This window comes from Zootoca vivipara, chromosome 6, assembly GCF_965207765.1.
Source record: "Zootoca vivipara chromosome 6, rZooViv2.hap1.1, whole genome shotgun sequence".
In the NCBI taxonomy this organism is placed as follows: domain Eukaryota; kingdom Metazoa; phylum Chordata; class Lepidosauria; order Squamata; family Lacertidae; genus Zootoca; species Zootoca vivipara.
In genome coordinates, this window is record NC_142589.1 from 93,869,826 (window position 1) to 93,891,762 (window position 21,937).

Sequence of the window (21,937 nt, forward strand, 5' to 3'; positions counted from 1 at the left end):
GAAGGTCGGCAGTTCGAATCCCTGTGACGGGGTGAGCTCCCGTTGCTCGGTCCCAGCTCCTGCCAACCTAGCAGTTCGAAAGCACGTCAAAATGCAAGTAGATAAATAGGAACCGCTACCGCGGGAAGGTAAACGGCGTTTCCGTGCGCTGCTCTGGTTTGCCAGAAGCGGCTTTGTCATGCTGGCCACATGACCTGGAAGCTATACACCGGCTCCCTCGGCCAATAATGCGAGATGAGCGCACAACCCCAGAGTCGGTCACGACTGGACCTAATGGTCAGGGGTCCCTTTACCTTTACCTTTACCATACCCTCCAACCTCTCTCCGATGGAAATAGCAACGTCCTATTCCATGCCCTCCAACCTTCCCTCCCTCCCTCCCTCCCTCACTTCCTGCTGATAGTTGTTGAGCTGCTTTTTTAAGGAAAAGAGGGCCAGATTTTCCAAGTCTGTAATTGGAATCCCAGACATATGGCAACCCTACAGAAGTGGAATTAGTTGGTTCCGCCTGCCTTCGGTGTTTCTGCCGCCATCTGCTGTTGACCTCCCAACGGGCACCAGCAGCTTCTGAATACCACCGAGCCACAATTTTATTTTATTTTATAAAAAAAGGTTCTACTTTAAAATCCCTTCTCTTCGCCAACGGGTTGCTCTGCTTCTTGGCAGCGCTGCAAACCGCAAAGAGCTCGGCTCTTTGGGAAGGGCCGTGTTGTGAAACCTTGCTTCTTTTCAAATGCTGCCGGTTAGGGTGTGTGTCTAGCCCTACGCTGCCGGTTAGTGCAGGCAGCACTGAATTAGATAGGCCAATGGCTTCACTTGGCCTCGAGCAATTCCAACACTACCACCTCTGACCCAACCTGGAGGCGCTGGGGGACCAAAACGACTCCTTGCCAAAACCTTGGGAGAGCGCGGCTGCCGGCCAGAGCTGGCAACACGGAGCTCGGCGGACAAACGGTGCAAGGATGGCTCCTCGGTGAAGAGCTGTGACCGGGACAGAGGTGGCTGTGAGTGCGAAGGAGGAGGGTCTGTCCCGGGAAACATGCAGCAAGACCTTTGGCCCCCGTTTCCAGAAAGGTAGCGTCTCAATGGCAGAGCCCTGTTTGCCCACAGAAGGTTCAACCGTGGGCATCTTCAGGTAGGGCAGAGAACGCCCCTTTCTCCTGAGGTCCAGCGCTGGACTGGACGGGCCAAGGGTTCTGACTTGAAGGGAGGCGACCCTCTTTCCCCTCTGCCCCACAGCGGCTAATACTGAACGGAAGTGGGGTTTGGCAACCTGTGTGCATGTTCGGAGGGTGTTTGATCCTTGGCAGCGGGAGCCAGGCTCCCAAATTCAGGAAGGAAGGAGAAGGCTGGGGAATCTCTTATGGCTTCGACATGGCTGCATAAAAGAGAAGGTCGGAAGGTGATGCTAGCAGGCCATGGGGCGGGCGGACCACAGGACTGGGGCGGGCGGAGAGCAGGGCACAGCGGGGCTTAGCTGGCGCTGCCCTCCTCGGCGGAGCGCGTGTCCGACTTCAGCTTGACGAACTCCTTCGCCACATCGTCGTTGTTGCGCTGCGAGAGGATGCGGAGGACGGTCAGCCCCGTGTCGTCCATGTGGATGCGGCGGCCGAGGGGCAGCCAGCAGGCACAGCTGCCCCTCTGGAGGAGGTCCTTCAGCTGCAGAATGGCGATGCCCACCGTCCGGTCCTCGCGGGCAAAGCAGTAGTCCTTCACGCAAACCTGGAGCTCGTAGCATTCCGGGCCCGTCTCGGTGCCCAGGGCGCTGTGGGAGGAAAAAGGTGGGTTCAGCTACAGAGCCGCAAATATAAAGCTTTAAGTGCGTTTCGAGCGCATTGCGCAAACACATCATCTCCTTGACATCTGACGGGAGGGCGTTCCACAGGGAGGGCGCCACCACCGAGAAGGCCCTCTGCCTGGTTCCCTGTAACCTCGCTTCTCGCAGGGAGAGAACTGCCAGAAGGCCCTCAGAGCTGGACCTCAGTGTCCGGGCTGAGCGATGGAGATGGAGACGCTCCTTCAGCTATACTGGGCCGTTGAGGGCTTTCAAGGTCAGCACCAACCCTTTGAATTGTGCTCGGAAACGTACTGGGAGCCAGCGTAGATCAGTCTCACAGGACGGAAGGTACATGTCTGTCATGGGCTTAGCTAGTGAGGCAAGTGGGGCAGCTGCCCCCACCCCCCCAAATTCAAGTAAACAAATAAAAATACTTAAATAAAAATAGAAATAATCAGAATATTCGAGATTCAAGTGATCAAGGGGCTATGCTTACTGAGTGTGGGCAGAAAAACTGCATTGGGGGGGAAAAGGAGGAATTTGAGAAGGAAGTGCTGAAAAGGTTTTCAGCAAATCCCAGAAAATGTGCTTTGGTTTAAGTTTCTTTAAAAAAAAGATGAAAAGGTGTGTTCTTTGTAATTTTGCAAATAATAATAATAATAGTAATAATTTATTTTTTATACCCTGCCCATCTGGCTGGGTTTCCCCAGCCACTCTGGGCGGCTTCCAACAGAAATATTGTTGTTGTTGTTGTTTAGTCGTTTAGTCGTGTCCGACTCTTCGTGACCCCATGGACCATAGCACGCCAGGCACTCCCGCAATTTGGCCAAACAGAAATATTAGAATACACTAATTTCTTAAAGATTTAAAGCTTCCCTAAACAGGGCTGCCTTCAGATGTCTGGTAGTTTTTCTCCTCTTTGACATCTGATGGGAGGGCGTTCCACAGGGAAGGTGCCACTACCGAGAAGGCCCTGTGCCTGGTTCCCTGTATGTAACTTGGCTTTTCACAGGGAGGGAACTGCCAGAAGGCCCTCGGAGCTGGACCTCAGTGTCCGGGCTGAATGATGGAGGTGGAGACGCTCCTTCAGGGATACTGGACCGAGGCCATTTAGGGCTTTAAAGGTCAGCACCAACACTTTGAATTGTGCTTGGAAATGTACTGGGAGCCAATGTAGGTCTTTCAAGACCGGTGTTATGTGGTCTCGGCGGCTGCTCCCAGTCACCAGTCTAGCTGCCGCATTCTGGATTAGTTGCAGTTTCCGGGTGGGTCACCTTCAAAGGTAGCCCCACATAGAGTGCATTGCAGTAGTCCAAGCGAGAGATAACTAGAGCATGCACCACTCTGGAGAGACAGTCCGCGGGCAGGTAGGGACTCTGCCTGCGTACCAGATGGAGCTGATAAACAGCTGCCCTGGACACAGGATTGACCTGTGCCTCCATGGACAGCTGTGAGTCCAAAATGACTCCCAGGCTGCGCACCTGGTCCTTCAGGGGCACAGTTACCCCATTCAGGACCAGGGAGTCCTCCACACCTGCTTGCCTCCTGTCCCCCACAAACAGTACTTCTGTCTTGTCAGGATTCAATCTCAATCTGTTAGCCGCCATCCATCCTCCAACCGCCTCCAAGCACTCACACAGGACCTTCACCGCCTTCACTGGTTCTTATTTGAAGGAGAGGTAGAGCTGGGTATCATCCGCATACTGATGGACACCCAGCCCAAACCCCCTGATGATCTCTCCCAGCGGCTGCATATAGATGTTAAAAAGCATGGGGGAGAGGACAGAGCCCTGAGGCACCCCACAAGTGAGAGCCCAGGGGTCTGAACACTCATCCCCCCCCACCACTTTCTGAACAAGGCGTGTTCTTTTTAATTTTGCAAACTATACTCATTAACTTCCCATCTCGCGGCAGGCAATTTCACCTTCATAGCAATCGCCTCCTAATTGCTCCTACAGCCCATCATTCCAGCTTCTTGGCACTCAGTCAACAATTGCATGTTAGAACTTGAGGGAAAACCTTGTGGAAATGCAGTACCGTTTGGTACTTGACCCCACTAAAATTATCTAAAATGTACCAGAATGTTTCAAGTAAATGCTGGAGAGGTGGAAGGCTCAATGTTTCATCTTTTACAAAAACAAAAAACAAAACCCAGAGGCTTTCCTGTTGGCAACATTAATGGAAAAAATGACAGACCGCACTGAACAAATATTTATTAGGAAATGGGGCATGTACAAAAAGTACCTTAAGGATTATTGTAATAACATGAAATCTGTGTAAGCTCTAGAATAACTTCTGTGATATGTTGGGTGAGTATTAGAAAACATAACATGCATGAAATTTAATGAAAGAAAATCGAAATATAAAGTGCGATAGGTAAAATAATGAGGCCAACTAAGTTTGTCATAGGTGTGAGCTTTCGTGAAGTGTGCATGCACACGAAAGCTCATAGATATGACAAACTTAGTTGGTCTCTAAGGTGCTACAAGAAAGAAGATTCCACCTAATCATTAGGAAGAACTTCCTGACAGTAAGAGCTGTTCGGCAGTGGGATTTGCAACCAAGGAGTGTGGTGGAGTCTCCTTATTTGGAGGTCTTTAAGCAGAGGCTTGACAGGCATATGTCAAGAATGCTTTGATGGTGTTTCCTGCTCGGCAGGGGGTTGGACTGGATGGCCCTTGTGGTCACTTCCAACTCTACGATTCTATTCTATGATTCTATGCTACTGGAAGGATTTTTTTTTTTTGACTGCGTCAGACCAACACGGCTACCTACCTATAACAGGTAAAATAATGTTTAGAGGCAGGAGGGGTTGGCAGGAAGTCACTGGAATTTTGAGAATAATGTGATACAATGTAACAAGCATTAATTCTTTCTTCTTTTTATGGACAATTTTGTTTTAATAAAGCATTTTAAAAAGCAAAAAATGAAACAAACAAACAAACAAAAACAATTGCACACACCACCAGCATTTAAACTGCACGCTCAGCTGCTGGAGAATTGCAATGCCTCCACCGACTGGTGTTTCCTCTGTTTAATGCGCGTAAAAAAATTATTTCGTCAATATTTAAAAATGGTTCTTACAGCCAATTGAGACGGCTGACCTGGCGACGGGGCAGGACTGAGGTTAGCAATAATTGCCCTTCTTGAGTTGGAGGAAGGAAAGGGGGGAATGGAGAATCACTTACAACTGGATGCTCTCGTTATATTTCGGGGACCAGCTGTTGTTCTTGGACTTGGTGGCGAATTTCCTCTTCTTGTCACTGAGGTGCGGCCCGATGATGTTGACCTCAATAAAGGGGCGGAAGATTCCCGACGTTTGCCACTTCAGGTCATTGGCGGCTACCACTGGACGAGAGAAAGGCACAGTGCCGGATTTATGTATAAGCTAGACCACAGAGCCTAGGGCAGGCATAGGCAACCTTGGCTCTCCAGATGTTTTGGAACTACAACTCCCATGATCCCCAACCACTGGCCCTGTTAGTTAGGGATCGTGGGAGTTGTAGTTCCAAGCCTAGGGCTTGCTGATCAGAAGGTCGGCGGTTCGAATCCCTGCGACGGGGTGAGCTCCCGTTGCTCGGTCCCTGCTCCTGCCAACCTAGCAGTTCGAAAGCACGTCAAAGTGCAAGTAGATAAATAGGTACCGCTCCGGTGGGAAGGTAAACAGTGTTTCCGTGCACTGCTCTGGTTCGCCAGAAGCGGCTTAGTCATGCTGGACACATGACCTGGAAGCTGTATGCCGGCTCCCTCGGCCAGTAAAGCGAGATGAGCGCTGCAACCTCAGAGTCATCCGCGACTGGACCTAATGGTCAGGGGTCCCTTTACCTTTACCTTTAACCAAGCTCTAGCTTAGGGCCCCACTTTTTTGCCCCCCCCCAAAAAAAAATTAAAGGAAAAAAACACCTGGATGTATATTTCCAAAATACAGGTGAAACTCGGAAAATTAGAACATCGCCGAAAAGTGCATTTATTTCAGTAATGCAACTTAAAAGGTGAAACCAATATATGAGATAGATGCATGACATGCATAAGCAAGATATGTCAAGCCTGTATTTGTTGTAATTATAATTATTTGTCATTTGGTGGGTCAATTATAAATGGAATGTAATTAATGAAATGTAATGGCGATGTTTATTTTTGTATTATTGTAACTACAGAATTTGTTTTATTACTGTGGAATTTCCAAAAGACAGCATTTGTAAAAATAAAAATAAAAAAGTTGCATTACTGAAATAAATGCACTTTTCAACAATATTCTAATTTTCTGAGTTTCACCTGTTCAAGATAAAAAAACAAATAAAAAAGTGAGGAAGGAGAATATTCAATCAATATATTATCTCCTACTATCCACAACACCAAGGTAGCAGGTTCAATCCCCGGACAGATTCCTGCATTGCCGGAGGGTCAGACTGGATGACCTCGGGGGTGCCTTCCAAGTCTACGACTGCCACTTCTGCTCACCTTTGACGGTGACCTTATGCTCCCCGGTCCCAGGGTGGGTGATCAGTTCCACGTGGATGGAGACCTCGCCAACAGGGTCGTCCACCCCGGATCCTGCCCGGCAAAGGGAGGGAAGCATGGAGATGTAGAACAGAGAATTAGTGCATAAGCTTTCAGCCCATCCCCAGTCCGATTATTTCTCCCGCTCCTCCCTGCTCCAAAAAACCCAAAACCAAAACCTTGTTGATGGACTGAGGCCTGACGCTTGCTTCAGAGGCTCCCCCCTTTTGGGAGGTCCTTCCTATGTCATCATTCCCCCCCCCCCGGAGAAACCTTTCCCTGGAAGATCAGGCAAGGCCTCCTTCCACCTGGCTTGCCCCACCCTCTAGTCTCTGCTTCTCAGTTTGTATTGTATTATTTTATATACTGTGGCTTTATTGTTTGTTGTTTAATCGTTTAGTCGTGTCCGACTCTTCGTGACCCCATGGACCAGAGCACGCCAGGCCCTCCTGTCTTCCACTGTCTCCCGCAGTTTGGTCAGACTCATGTTGGTAGCTTTGAGAACACTGTCCAGCCATCTCGTCCTCTGTCGTCCCCTTCTCCTTGTGCCCTCCATCTTTCCCAACATCAGGGTCTTTTCCAAGGAGTCTTCTCTTCTCATGAGGTGGCCAAAGTCTTGGAGCCTCAGCCTCAGGATCTGTCCTTCCAGTGAGCACTCAGGGCTGATTTCCTTCAGAATGGAGAGGTTTGATCTTCTTGCAGTCCATGGGACTCTCAAGAGTCTCCTCCAGTACCATACTGTGGCTTACCATTGTTTTATTGATTATAGTTTAGAAATTGTTTACTGTAACTGTCAAGAGTGAATTTCTGTTTAACTTTCATATGCTGATATTGTTATTTTAGACTATTCCAACGATTGTCTTCTGTATGCCTGCCTGGTCGTTTTAACTGTATCTAGTTTTGAAATTGTTTTGTGGGTCTTTGTTGTTGTAATGATTGTTGAATGTTACTTTTATGATGCAGGTTGCTTATTTTAGAGTTATGTTTTATTATCACATTTTTGCATTGCATTAGATTGTTATAAGGTGTACATTTTTTGTTTCTTCAGCTTGTAAACCTCCTTGAGTACTGTAAGATAGAAATGTGGTATACAAATAAAAAATGATGGCGATGATGGTATCAGACTCACCAAAGCAGGGAATCGTACTCATATCATTGTTACCCTTTGTAAACTCCCTGCCTATTGATATTCCCTGCACCGTGTGTTTTTCCCAGCGCTTGCTGAAAGCACGCACATTTTTCGAGGGCAATTTTTATTTTATAACGTTTATGGGTCGCCTCCAATGTCAGTCGTACTCGAGAGCAGACCCCTTGAAACGGAAGTATGTGACGAACGAAGCGCCGTTCCTTTCAACGAGCGTAAACTCGGTGTAGAATTTAGTTGGCTGTAACTGTGCTTAAAAAAAAAGTGTTCTTTTGTAAAAGGCGAAAGATTCACATGATCTGAAGAGAAACCAGAGTATCATTTTGACATTTCAAAACTTGACTTCCTTCTGCCTCTTTCTGCGGTTCCTTAAATTTATTTTTTAATATTTTCTGCATATCCAAATTAACCTAATTTGGTCCTTTATTCATCTTTAAATATATACTCTCATGAAACTGCAGGTTATTACAATAACCCTGCCAATGTTTTTATCTGTCTACAATTTATTTGTAAACATTCAATAAACCATTCCCATTCTTTTATAAAAAGTTGGTTATCTTGATTTCTTATTCTCACAGTAACTTTTGCCATTTTTGCATATTTCATAAGTTTTTTGTTTCCATTCTTCCTTTGCTGGGACTTCTTCTTCTTTCCATTTTGGGGCAAGTAACATTCTTGCCGCTGTAGTCGCACACATGAATAAGTTTCTATACAGTTTAGGTAGTTCTGGTCCCTATAATTCCCAAAAGAAGCTTCTGGTTGTTGTTTTAACAAACGTTATTTTAAACATCCTTTTCATTTCATCACTTATAATTTCCCAAATGATATTTGGTTCCCCCAAATTCAGCTAAAAACGCAACTTTGATTTGCTCGTTGCAAACAGCGGAAAGTCTGCAAATTTTTTATAATGAACCTGTTTTGCAATGGGTGTTGAATAATTTCAATCTCAGCAGCAGATATAGACCCTGGTTATTTATACCTCCATCTTATAATTTTGATGCGAGCCACTTAAATGCTTTGCTGATTAAGCGGTATATATATCTAAACCCTGTTAGCGATTGGTAACCAGAATAACAGAGTCATCAGAATGGGCAGATAGCCCAGGCAAGCTTCTGTGACCTCAGCCAAGCAACAAGGTGAAAATCATTCCTTCCCGGAACCCCACTTCAGTAACAGTACCCAACCCAACTCTGCCCTTTCATGGTCCAAGAAGCAGGATAAAAACCAGTCCATCATTCAAACAGGCTTCCTCCGATGAGGAACTTATTCATGCAGCAAAGGCAGAGAAGGAAGAGGAATGGGTGAGGAGGAGGAAAGAGAGACAGCTGTTTGTCAGATGGCAACCAGGGACAGGAGATCTCAGCCAAAGGTGGCCGAGCAAATGGGGAGAGGAGTTGGTGGGCGGGGGGGAGAGAAGAGCTTGGAAACAAAAAGTGCTCCCCCCCACGTTCAGTGGCTCAGGTCTTGCGGATGGGGAGGGGGGAAGGAGGCCAAGGCTGCGGATCTCAGAAGAATGGGGGCCCTGAGCCAAGTGGGAATGTTCAGGGTGGCAGGAGAGGATATATAGTTTATTAATATCCTTCCTAGTTCCTTTACTTAGCAGAGTTAATTCCCCCTTTTTACATGCACAGCAGAGAGCTGGTTGCAGGCTCGTGTGAGGCTCTCACTATTGCACAATTCAGTCTGTCTTCAGATTGAATTGTACGTTCCTGGTAAGTTCCCTTGAATCCCTCTTGAAAGAATAAAGACGCCACAAAAAATATTCAATGTCAATAAAATAAGTTTACTCACATCCATTCACAGTTGGATTCCTGAAGGCAGACTTAGTTGCAAATATGTACATGTGGATCTACCCATATGGGGGAATAATCCCAGTGCTTCTGCTAGCTGAGAGCTAGCAGAGCAGTCCTAGCTAAAAGCTGGTCAAACCAAAGAAGGCAGTAAAAAGAAAGAAAGAGGTTGCTGCATGACTCGTCCTTTTGTTACCTGGACAGGTGAGGTCAACGCCCACCTTCCATCACACGCAAAAGGAAGGATGCTTCAGCCAGGAGGAACAGGAAGTTTTCGACTGGCCTGCCCAAACATTCCCTTGGATGTCTTCTCTAGCATTACAAGGAATGTTGCACTTGACTGCCTCTCATGGATAAAAGGGAACTTACCAGGAACGCACAATTGAATCAGACTGAATTGTCTAATAGTGAGAGGCTTACACAAGCCTGCAACCAGCTCTCTGCTGTGCATGGAAGAAAGGGGAATGTAACTCTGCTACATGAAGGAACTTGCTAGCGCAAGTTAGGAAGGATATTAATAAGCAACATATCCTCTTCTGCCACCCTGAACATTCCCACAAAAAAGAGGGCAAATTTACCTACTTCTGCTTTTAACTGACGACTCTCATTCTAATTACCCCTCCTACATGTAGGCTTTAGAAGCTGTGGTTGCCAGTAGCTATGTTCTTCACTTTCAACAACAAAATAATAATACTACTACTACTAATTGCTCCCTCGCTTGCCACGTGAAAGTATTTGGGCTCATGTTCACATCTTTGTGAGCATCATTCTGCACAGAGCAATTTATTAAACTGTTTCACACGTACATATGGATTCTCCTGGAGGGCAGAGCGGTGTCAACTCTTGCCCTCCCAGACTCCTTCTCCGTGATCTCGTAGCTGAGCCAGCGGCCTTTGAATTCAGCCGCAAGAGAGGGGATTTTTACAGGGTGGAGCTGGTTTAAGATGTTGCTCTCTTGTGATTCTCTGCTGCAGACCAGCTTAGATCTGAGTCGAATGCACTAGGAATTTTTTCCTTGGGGTTACTGTAAACCAGGGGTGGCCAACTCCCAAGAGACTGCAATCTACTCACAGAGTTTAAAAGTGATCTACCCCCTTTTTTGGGGGGTTCGGGTCAAAGTTGTTCAGGGAGGAGGTAAATGTTGAGCTTTTATTTAGGGGAGCCACAGTTGTTCGGCTTCTTTGAGGGGAGCCAATGATCTACCAGTGATCTACCACAGATGTCCAGTGATCTACTGGTAGATCACGACCTACCTGTTGGACATGCCTGCTGCAAACAAAACAAAAAAACCCTGGGCGTTTTGGCCCAATTTTAAAAATCCACCTGAACAGAAATTTTAATTCTGAAAAAGAGGACATGTCTGGGGAAAGGAGGACACATGGCAACCCTAGTATTGAGGGGAAATGTACAGCCTTGGAGGAAATGCAACGATCCGGCCGAAAAACCATTCCCCGCCACTGCCTGGGAGATAGTCCGGATCTTCAGCCTTTGCCCTTTTCATGCAGAAGGAAGATTTGGGAAGGTTGGGCAACACGCACACACACACACACTCGCAACGGCACCGAGCCAACTCCCGAGTCGCATGCTGAGACTCTCTCTCGATCCAGGAACCAAGGCTGGAAACAAACGGGTCATTTCCAAAAGGCCAAACGCAAGCACAGGGGGATGGTGAAAACCCCAAAGTTGCCCCCCTCCCCTGCCCGGTTTCCTCCATCTGGGGATGAGTGCTTGCTTGTGCAAGGGGGGGGGGTTCTCATTCTGACGCATTCAGTGCATAAGGTTGTGGAGAGCTGATGGAGGCCCCCCCCCCCCTGAGCAGAGCTAGTCAAAAGCGAGGCAGAGGTGAGAGCCAGTTGTGGCTTGCATGTCCCTTTCCATATCGGGTCCACAGAGGATGAAAGTTTGGGGGCTTTTGCTAGCCCTGGTCAGGGTGGCGGGGAGAGGGTGGGTGGGTGAGTGGAGGAGGTCTGGGGTGGGTGCAGTCCAGGAAGGAGAGGAGCATTGGGAGGAGAGCTCGAGACGTACCCTTCTCAGGATATATTTCTTCACTAAGAGTAAACCTAACACCTTTGCCACCATGGACTAAGGATGAGAAAAGGAGAGATAAAGTTGGGAGATAAAGAAATGCCAAGGAGGGAAGATAGAGTGGGAAGTAAAGGAGGAGAAGGTAAAAGGAAGGATAAGAAAAAGGCAGAGGGGGAAAGGGAAGGGAAGAAGGTAGATATGAGGGGGGGGAAGGTCAGTACAGAAGAAAATACAGAAAGGATAAGGAGGAGGGCAAAGAGGGAGAGGGAGAAAAGTAAGGCAGGTAGAAAGAAGGAGGGGGAAAGGTAATCAACATAAGGTGGAAAGAAAATATAAGAAGGAAAGGAAGGAATAGAAAAGCAGATGGAAAGAAGGAAGGAAAATATAAGGAAGGAAGGAAAGGAACAGAAAAGCAGAAAGAAGGAAGGAAGGAAAGAAGGAAGGAAAATATAAGAAGGAAGAAAAGGAATAGAAAAGCAGAAGGAAGGAAGGAAGGAAAATATAAGGAAGGAAGGAAAGGAACAGAAAAGCAGAAAGAAGGAAGGAAGGAATATATAAGGAAGGAAGAAAAGGGATAGAAAAGCAGAAAGAAAGAAAGAAGGAAGGAAGGAAAATATAAGAAGGATGGAAAAGCAGATAGAAGAAGGGAAAAGTTCAGAAGAAGATAAAGGAAGGTGGAGAGAAAGAATGAAAGATAGAAGGGTAAAATGGAAAGATGATAGAAATAATGGGTAAGAAGAAAGTAGGAAGAGAAAGAAAAGAAAAAAGGTAAAAATGAAGTTTGAGAAAAAGAAGGTGATGAGAAAACGAGAAAAGGTTAGAGGAGAACAAAAAGTAGGAAGAAGGAACAAGAAAGAGAATGAATAGAAAAGAAGACAGCGAGAAAGAAAGACAAACGTTTGGAAGAGGCGATAAAGAAGGATAGGGTAGAAAAGAAGACAGGTGAAGAAAGGAAAGGGTAAGAAGAGGAAAAAGGAAGGTAGGGAGAAAGAAGGGAAGAAAGAATGGATAAAAACAAGGGTAGCAAGAGAGAGAAAAGGAAGGGAGGGAAAAAGAAGAGAAATAATTTAGAGGCAAAGAAACCAAGAGCAGGAAGAGAAGAAAGGAAGGCGGATAGAAAGGGTGTCAAGGAAAGTTGGAGAGAGAAGGAGGGAAAGAGAAAGAAAAGAGAGAGAGAGAGAGAGAGACATGAGATGGTTACAATAGAAGCAAGAGAGGGAAAATGTGTGAAGGGAGGAATGGAAAAAGGCAAGAGAAAAAAGAGAAGACGAGAGATCAGCTCCTGTAGATTCACACACTGACTCGAGTCGCAGCTGGAGAATTCAGAATATAATGTTATAGCAATCACCAAGTTCAATAACTCTAGGGGGAAGAGGGGAACGGTCAGAAATGTGCCCAGGAGGGCTAGACAGCGCAAGACACTGTATGAATATTTTGAATGTATCATTTGAGGTATCCTGTTTTTATTTTAAAGAGCTCTGTGGAACGCCCTCCCACCAGATGTCAAAGAGAACAACAATTACCAGACCTTTAGAAGGCATCTTAAGGCAGCCCTGTTTAGGGAAGCTTTTAATGTTTGATGGATTTCTGTATTTTAATATTTTGTTGGAAAGCCGCCCAGAGTGGCTGGGGGAAGCTGGCCAGATGGGCGGGGTATAAATAATAAATTATTATTAAAAATTATTATAGAAGCCTGAACAAGACTCCCTTCGGGTGTCTTTTAGCCTGTTTGCACTCTTTGTCAAACCAGCCGATCGATTCCATTCGCCTTTTTGAGCCACTGTTTTTAATCTCAATTCTTAAGTGGTCTTGCAGCCTATCAGTGTATTAAATGATTTCATGGCCTCAGCAGTGGAAGTAGCTGAAATAATAGCAGCGTGGATAGCCTAGTTTAAATCATCTATACGAAGAAAGCCTGTCAATGCTAAATTAAGTAATGGGGGTCCATTTAATTCTATTGGCTGCCTAAGTTATGCCTCAATTTGCGTTTGGAGATAAATTGAATTTCTAAGGGAGGGTTGTTAAGTAGTGGACCCGAGAGTACTATTGTTAAGGGTAGGCGATCGCTTGCAATACTGTGGCCCACTTCAAACTCCACAACAGATTTATGTGTGAATCGTGAGATTGCAATATAATCTATGACACTTCCTCCGAACTTTGTAAAATGGGTATATTCCCCGGGCCATGCTTCAACAATATTTGCATGGGTCCGGGCATCTATTTATTCCAAAAGGAGTCAGCTCTTCGAAATGCAGAATATTAAATATCTTTAACCTTCAGCACAGCCGGCCGGTGGTCCCGATTGAGGGGAACAGGCCCCCTGCACCCCCCCCCCGGACAACTTCAACAACGCGCAAGAACCCGCCTCTCTTTTTGGTTTACACCAAAGCAAAAACCTGGCACTGTTTTCTAAAAACAGCAGCTTGCCGGATGCCTTGGGGGGGGGGGAAGGAACCTTCAAAGCAGTGCATGATGGGAAACGGCACCGACCGCCTCCTCCTGGGCAGGCTGGTGCCATAGGGATAGACTGCACCCGGCTAGGGAGGCTCCGCACAGCCTGCTGGACCAGCGAGCTCCACGAGAGCAGCGACTCCGGGGACTCAGCCGCAAATATTAATGTTTTAAGTGCACTATACAAACATGACGCTAGGTGGCGACGGCGAGCTAACGGGAAATCCAATATATTTTTCAAAACTTTTTTTTAAAAAAAGTGTTTTCGCATCTGTGTCTGGATTCTACCTGGGTCTCCTTGGGGAAACTGGGATCCGAGGAAACCCCAGAATCTGGGCCCCCTTCTGCTTCGCCAGCCGCGCTTACCTTGTGAGGACTGCGTCTGCACGAAGGTTTTGATGAGCAGGTCTGTGGCTTGCGTGTAAAGAGAAAGGGCGTAACGCAGAGACTGAAGGTCCGGGCTCTTCTCCAGGAAGGTTTTCTTCAGGCCGACGCCTCCTGCGTGGAAGTATTGCTGAATTGGGGAGGAGAGAGGGGAGAGGGTTGGGGTGGGAGAAGACACCAGTGGAAGCAAACCCACAGAGCCGTGGCCACAGCATCACATTTGCAACGTGCCAGCTGAGGCGATAATAACGGCAACGGCGACCGCAGGCTGCCATGAGGACTAGAAACTTGGATGGTGAAACTTGAGGGTGAAACTGGACAACTTAGGTCCACTAATGCCGACGGGTTTGGGATGTGACTCAAAGAGGCCTAGAAACTTGGGAAACGAAACTTAGGAAGGGGGAATCGTCCTGGGGACTAGAAGCCGCGCGAGACGTGGAAATGAAACTGAGCATTGATCCCTTGTCCTCCATCTCACTGTTGCTCCGAACTTGCCGGGGCAAGAGAAGGGTAGGGAGAAAACAAGACTGATTTGGCTCTGCCTGTCGTTCTCTCTGGCGCCACCTTCTGTTGGCCTCCTGCGCTGCCGCAGCACTCATCTGGATTTATTGGCCAAGGGAGCCGGCGTACAGCTTCCAGGTCATGTGGCCAGCATGAGTAAGCCACTTCTGGGGAACCAGAGCAGCACACGGAAACGCCATTTACCTTCCCGCCGGAGCGGTACCTATTTATCTACTTGCACTTTGACATGCTTTCGAACTGCTAGGTTGGCAGGAGCAGGGACTGAGCAACGGGAGCTCACCCCGTCGCAGGGATTCGAACCGCTGACCTTCTGATCAGCAAATCCTAAGCTCAGTGGTTTAGACTACAGCGCCACCCATAGAGTTGTTTAAAAAAATAAAAATAAAAATCACTTGGGGACACCTGGATATCTGTGTGTGAAAGGGAGAGACTATATTGACTTTACCCACAGTTTTTTTGGAACTTGTGATGGTATGGAGCCGGTTAGGGCCTTTGTCACAAACTAGCAGGCCAAGAAGGGACGGGATCCCCTCCCAGACATGCTGGGTAATCCTATACGCCAGCCCCATTCAACTCAACGAGACTTTTCCTGCGCGCAAGTGTGTCTAGTGTGACGACCTAAGTTCTTAGTCTTCTTTACCATGTGTACAACATGATTTTTTTTTAAACGAAAGCACCCATGAAGTTTAAAGGATAAATAAAGCCACTGAGAATAAATAAAACGCCACAACCAAACCAGACACGTTCCACATGAATTGCAATAGGATCTAAAATAAAGATACAATTGTCAAATCATCTATTCTAGCACGCAGGGGGCCAACAAAATAATATAATTTGGCATCTGAACAATTGGCATTATTAATTGCATTATAATTTGGTATTGACGATGAGGCTTTTATGGGGCTACTGTAACTGAAAACTAATAAAAAATATTATACATTTTTCTAAAAAAAATAAAGATAAAAACAAAAAATCCCAATAACAGCGGTGTTTCACCCATGCTGAACTGGACAACCTGCCCAAGACATGGTGGGGGAAGGGAGTCCGGGACATGCCCGGTTTGGGGTTGGGCTAGATGACCGCTGCAGGCCCCTCCCAGCTCTACAATTCTAGGATTCTATGCTCTCACCTTGATAGTGTCCAGGGCCAGCTCTACCACAGCACACTGCTTGGGTGTCAAACTCTTGGCTTCCTCACGCACCATGTGGTCCTGGATGGGATGAAGAACAAGTGACGAACAGGTTTCCTTTTCCAGGTGGGGGTAATGCACCCTCCGGCAACCCCCATTTCAAAGCCCCTTTTGCCATCTCATAACCTGGATTACATTTGCCCTACGCCCGGATTTTCCCGTTCGGGATTCCGATGACGGAATTGGCGCCCAGGGAGAGTTTTGGGGTGAATCGGCAAAACGTGCAATTTTTAAGGGGGTAGGCTCAGTTGTCAGGCTCCCCCCTTCTTGACCTAGGCAGCTGCAGAACCTCAGAAGCTTCTCAACTTTCCCTAACCTAGACCAGCCCCATGGCGGTTCAGCCTGCCATGGGGCCGCTGGTGGATGCCCCCTCTCTCTGTGCAACGCTGGAGGGCTTGGTCCTTACGGGTGAAAGGGGCCACTGCTCCCCCCCCCACGCTTCCACTTGCCTTCCCTCTGACCTACAAATAGTCCAGAAAGTGCCACTATCAGTGTCGGCCCATTTTCCCCTTGTGAAACTCAGCAGGGGCAAAGGTCAAAAAGGTAAAAGACCCCTGGATGGTTAAGCCCAGTCAAAGGCGACTATGGGGTTGCGGCGCTCATCTTGCTTTTAGGCCGAGGGAGCCAGCGTTTGTCCGCAGACAGCTTTCCAGGTTGTGTGGCCGGCAGGACTAAACCGCTTCTGGCACAACGGGACACCGTGACGGAAACCAGAACACATGGAAACGCCGTTTACCTTCCTGCCGCAGTGGTACCTATTTATCTACTTGCTCTGGTGTGGTTTCAAACTGCTAGGTTGGCAGGAGCTGGGACAGAGCAACGGGAGTTCACTCCGTCACGGGGATTTGAACTGCTGACCTTCTGACCGGCAAGCCCAAGAGGCTCAGTGGTTTAGGCCACAGTGCCACCTGCGTCCCTGGGACAAAGGTAAAACGAGTTGGCTCTTCCTGCTGTTTGTCTCTGGCGCTACCTAATGTCCAGCTCCTTGCCTTCTGCAATACCATTGGGCTGGCTCCATCTCTCGTCACCTTGGGGCCATTGGTGATGGGAAGCATGGGAGGCTAGCTTGTTAAGGCAAGTGGTCTGCCTAACTCATGAGTCATCTACACTTGTGGTTTTCAATGCTAAAAGCGAGTTTTAAAAAAGGGTTACGGTAGCCATATAGCCATATGACGTTCTTTTTTTAATAATGCGTTATTGGAATGTGACACCAGGGGGCGCTGCAGAGCGATTCCCGTCAAATAAACGGGCAGACCTTGTAGAAAAGGAAGCGGAGGAGAAACCAACAGTATTTTAAACATTATTAAATATATCATTCTAAGAATGTGTAAAAAGAGAACATAGGACCCCCCCCCCCCGCCTCAGTCCGCTGTCTTCCTCCTCCTCGTTTTCCGTTGTGGGACTCAGCAGGGAAGAAGATGGAGGCCACTCTAGAATTAGCTAATTCTCTGCCTGTCATTGGCTGTGGCGCCACCTAATGCCCGGCTCCCTGCTTTGCGCCCAACCAGGCCCAAGAAGCACAAACGACCGCCGTCCTCTGCAACACAGCTCCTTGAATTCTGTGGACTCCACAATCCTGCGTTTCTCACCTTGAGTTTCGAAAGCTGCCCCAGTTCCTTGGCTGCGTTGAAGATCATCTGCGTGCCCTGGGGGGCGGGCATAAGGAGGGATGGAGAGAAGAAAGGGGAGGGGGAGGGAAGAAAAGATAACAGAAAGATAAAAGGTAGCTATGTTTCTGCTGAAATTTACCCTGAACCTCAGCTATCCTTTCCCATTTGATGCTAAGAAATTCAGGCAAGGTTTCACCCATGAACATAGCTGCCAAGTACCCTGTTTCCCCCGGGAAACCCCCGGTTTTTCTTACCTTTTCCCGGTGTTCCCCCGTATCACTTCGTCTCCCGTTATTCTCCCTTATATTCTCCTGCCGGCGGCCATTTCCCCCCCTCCTGATATGCCCATCTATGGGCACCAAAAATGGCCAGCGTTGGCTTTGAAAGTCGCGTCTACGCATGTCCGGAAGCCGGCGCCGGCCATTTTTGGTGCCCACAGATGGGCAAAGCGATACTGGAAGTTGCATCTATGCAACTTCCGGTGTCATGTGGCTGCTGGTCCCGGATTCTGCAGTCCAGGACTTGGCAGGTATGCCTCTGAAGCGTTGCTTCCCAAGAGCGTTGCACCCGAAATGTCTGTTTTTCCACCTACCCATCTCAAATGGAGGGTGTAACAAAGCAATTCTGGCCCTACACACCTAAACAAGATTCACCCTTTCATTTGCAAGGCCTTGGCTCTGGCGTTTTGGAGCCGGTCACTCCCGAGCGTGACAAAATACCTGGAGGCAGAATAGCAGGGTATCGAATGGCGTTAGATACCCTGAATAGAGGCAGGATCCAGACCAGGCACCCTCAAACTTTGGCCCTCCACATGTTTTGGACTACAATTCCCATCTCCCCCGACCACTGGTCCTGTTAGCTAGGGATCATGGGAGTTGTAGGCTGAAACATCTGGAGGGCCGCAGTTTGGGGGTGCCTGATCCCAGACAGTTTAACCGATTGCATAAGCCAGAGGTTTTCAACCTTTTTGTGTGCACAGCTCCCAGGAGCAACATTTGTCTGTGGCACCCCTGTGGGGCTCAGGAGCCCAGTTATGTCCCCCCTTCCCTGCAGAGCTGGCAGCCCCTCACCCTTTTTTGAACCTCCTCCCTTGTGGCATGTTTCCCTTGGCCTCCTCTCCCCTCTCCTTGGGCGTCCTCAGGGCCGTCTTAAGCCCATCCAGCGCCCTGGCACTACGTCCCTCCAGCGCCCCCCTCCAGAGCCTCTCCAAGGGCCCGGGAGTGCCAAGCAGACCACGGCAGCAGCGGGAGGCCACCTCCGAGGACTCCGCGCTGCGCCTCCTTCTCATTTCCCCAGCGCTGGGTTCCGCTCAGTCAAGCTTCGCCACCAGCGCCCGCACCGCAGGACCAGCAAGAGCTGCTTGGGCGCTGTGCGCGCGCTGGTGGCGAAGTTCGACTGAGCGGAACCCAGCGCTGGGGAAATGAGAAGGAGGTGCAGTGCAGAATCCTCAGAGAAGGAGCGCAGTCCTGGCCAGATCGCCGGAACCCTGCGCTCACTTGGCGCCCTTCCAGCGCCCTCCAGCGCCCGGCGCCGTGGTTCTCCGTGCCACTAGCCTCTATGGCTAGGGCGGGCCTGGGCGTCCTCTGGGCATCCGCTGGCCTCTGAGCTGCCCACCCCCCTGCCCTAAAGAGAGGTGCCTCCTCACACTGCCCCACAGGGGCTTGGGACTTGTCTGCCCCATTCCCAACAGCAAGGGCTGGCGGACTGGGTGGCTGGGATCCCTCGCCTGCTTGCTTGCTTACTCCGAGGCCACCCCGACTCCTGGCACCCAGCACCCCCTGGCCAGCCCCAGAGGCACCGTTCGCCTGGGGAGCTTGTAGCCGGGGCTGCTGCAACAAACAGCCATGCAAGCCTTTGGGAGGCAGAGACACAAGAGGGCATCAGAGGAGGGAGGGAAGGAAAGAGGGACGGAGGCCAGTGTTGCCCGCAGCACCCCTGACCATCATTCTGGGCACCCCAGGGTGCCACGGGTTGGAATCCACTGCCATAAGCATTGCAAGGTGCAGAGAGATACAGTATACTAGATCTGATTAAATACAGGTACTGTAGACAGATTGGATGAGATAGATGCGGATGAAGAAGGCTGGATTAATTTAGATAGGTACAGAGAGATTTAGTTCGACGCAGAGATACTGGATTGGTTTTGATAGATGCAAATTTGGTTGGATCAGGGCTGCGTCTACACAGCCCTGGACTACTGCAATGTGCTCTATGTGGGGCTGCCTTTGAAGGTGACCCGGAAACTGCAACTAATCCAGAATGCGGCAGCTAGACTGGGGACTGGGAGCGGCCGCAGAGACCACATAACACCGCTCCTGAAAGACCTACACTGGCTCCCAGGATGTTTCCGAGCACAATTCAAAGGGTTGGTGCTGACCTTGAAAGCCCTAAACGGCCTCGGTCCAGTAGACCTGAAGAAGCGTCTCCACCCCTATCGTTCTACCCGGACACTGAAGTCCAGCTCCGAGGGTCTTCTGGCGGTTCCCTCCCTGCGAGAAGCCAAGCTACAGGGAACCGAGCAGAGGGCCTTCTCGGTAGTGGCACCTGCCCTGTGGAACGCCCTCCCATCGGATGTCAAAGAGAAAAACAACTACCAGACTTTTAGAAGACATCTGAAGGCAGCCCTGTTTAGGGAAGTTTTTAAATGTGTGACTTTTTAATGTATTTTAATCTTTGTTGGAAGCCGCGCAGAGTGGCTGGGGAAACCCAGCTGGATGGGCGGGGTACAAATAATAATAATAATAATAATATATTATTATTATTATTATTATTACTAAAATTCCTTCAGTAGCACCTTAAAGACCAACTAAGTTTTTATTTTGGTATGAGCTTTCGTGTGCATGCACACTTCTTCAGATACAGTAAAATAGAAGTCCCCAGGCACTTATGTAGAGAAGGGGTGGGGAGGGGTGGGGATGGGGAGGGGAGGGGGGATCACTCAGAAGGGTGGTGGAAGTGGGTGATTGACTGACTGATAGCTGTTGATGACCGAAAACGACTGCAAATGGTTTTGCATGAAAAAGCAAGGGTTGAGATGGCTGAAGATCGCTTATCATGTATAATGAGATAAGAATCCGATATCTCTGTTCAAACCAGGTCCCTCCATGGTTTTGAGCTTGGTGATAAGTTGTAATTCAGCAACTTCTCTTTCCAGTCTATTTCTGAAATTCTTTTGTAGTAAGACAGCTACTTTGAGATCTTGTACAGAATGTCCTGGGAGATTGAAGTGTTCTCCTACTGGTTTTTCTGTCTTCTGGTTCCTGATGTCAGATTTATGTCCATTTATCCTTTGGCGTAGGGTTTGGCCTGTTTGTCCAATATAGAGAGCTGAAGGGCACTGTTGGCATTTGATGGCATACACAATGTTAGAAGATGAGCAATTAAATAGCCCTGAGATGGTATGTTGGATGTTGTTGGGGCCAGTAATGGTGTTGTCCGGGTGTATGTGGCAGCAAAGTTGGCATCTGGGTTTATTGCAGGCTCTGGTACCAGTGTCCATGTTAAGTCTGGTGGTTGTATTATTGTGGGTGAGGAGTTGTTTAAGATTGGGTGGCTGTCTGTAGGCAATGAAAGGTCTTCCTCCCAGAGCTTGAGAAAGGGAGCTGTCATTGTCCAGGAGAGGCTGCCTCCTCACCCCTTAGGAGAGGCTGCCTCCTCACCCCAGTGCCTGGGGACTTCTATTTCACTGTATCTGAAGAAGTGTGCATGCACACGAAAGCTCATACCAAAATAAAAAATTAGTTGGTCTTTAAGGTGCTACTGAAGGAATTTTTTTATTTTACTTCGACCCAGACCAACACGGCTACCTACCTGTAACCATTATTATTACTGTTTATTCTGTTTCTTTGACTTTCTCTGTGTTATATCGAAGCCTTTCACGCAATGCAAGAGGCCCTTCCTGAAATCTAGCAGGGATCTACCAGAAGAGGTGGAATTCTTGGGCAGTCGCGAATTATTTCCTGTCGTTTTCATGGGCAAATATTGGGGGGGCGGCGTGGAGGGGACAGGGCCCCGAATGGGCAGAGAGGGTGGCAGAATAGTGATGTTGTCCCACTGCTGCAAGTGAGATTTAGTGCGTTGTCCAAAAGCCACAGCTCCATCGCAAAACAGGTACTGGGGTTTGAAAGGAATGGGACAGAGGCAATTAGCACTATAATCGGGGAAACTAAGGGAATATTTCCCGTGACGGAATTCACCCTGGGCTGATGGAGACAGATATATTAAATTAGATTAGGCAGGAGCAGATAGATTGGATTAGATTAGGTAGCTGCAGTTAGATTAGATTAGGTAGCTGCTGACTAAATTCAGTACAGAGAAGGTACTTGTATATTCGACAGATGCAGATTAGTGTAGATATATTGATTAGACCCAGATGGTATTAGATCAATATAATCAGACTGAGATTAGGCAGGCACAAATCAGATCAATGCAGGACATGGATAGATTAGATCACAGGCAAAATGAGAGAAACAAACATTATAAAAGTTGACTTCTTCGCTTTCAACAAACTCCCCACCTCTTCCCAAACCCTGCTTTGAGTTTTAAA

General features: G+C 48.2%; 1 protein-coding gene across 1 annotated transcript in view; it reads right to left on the reverse strand.

The window, feature by feature from the left end:
* Window positions 1-442: 442 nt before the first annotated feature.
* UNC13A (unc-13 homolog A) overlaps window positions 443-21,937 on the reverse strand; it is a 119,677-nt gene continuing 98,182 nt past the window's right edge. Inside the window, exons 36-41 of the mRNA XM_088673086.1 lie at window positions 17,371-17,427; window positions 15,722-15,802; window positions 14,053-14,200; window positions 6,238-6,330; window positions 4,965-5,124; window positions 443-1,764 (exon numbers count right to left, since the gene is read on the reverse strand). Coding sequence (XP_088529212.1) covers window positions 1,473-1,764; window positions 4,965-5,124; window positions 6,238-6,330; window positions 14,053-14,200; window positions 15,722-15,802; window positions 17,371-17,427 — 831 coding nt within the window. The 3' untranslated portion in view covers window positions 443-1,472. The remainder of the gene's footprint in view (window positions 1,765-4,964; window positions 5,125-6,237; window positions 6,331-14,052; window positions 14,201-15,721; window positions 15,803-17,370; window positions 17,428-21,937) is intronic.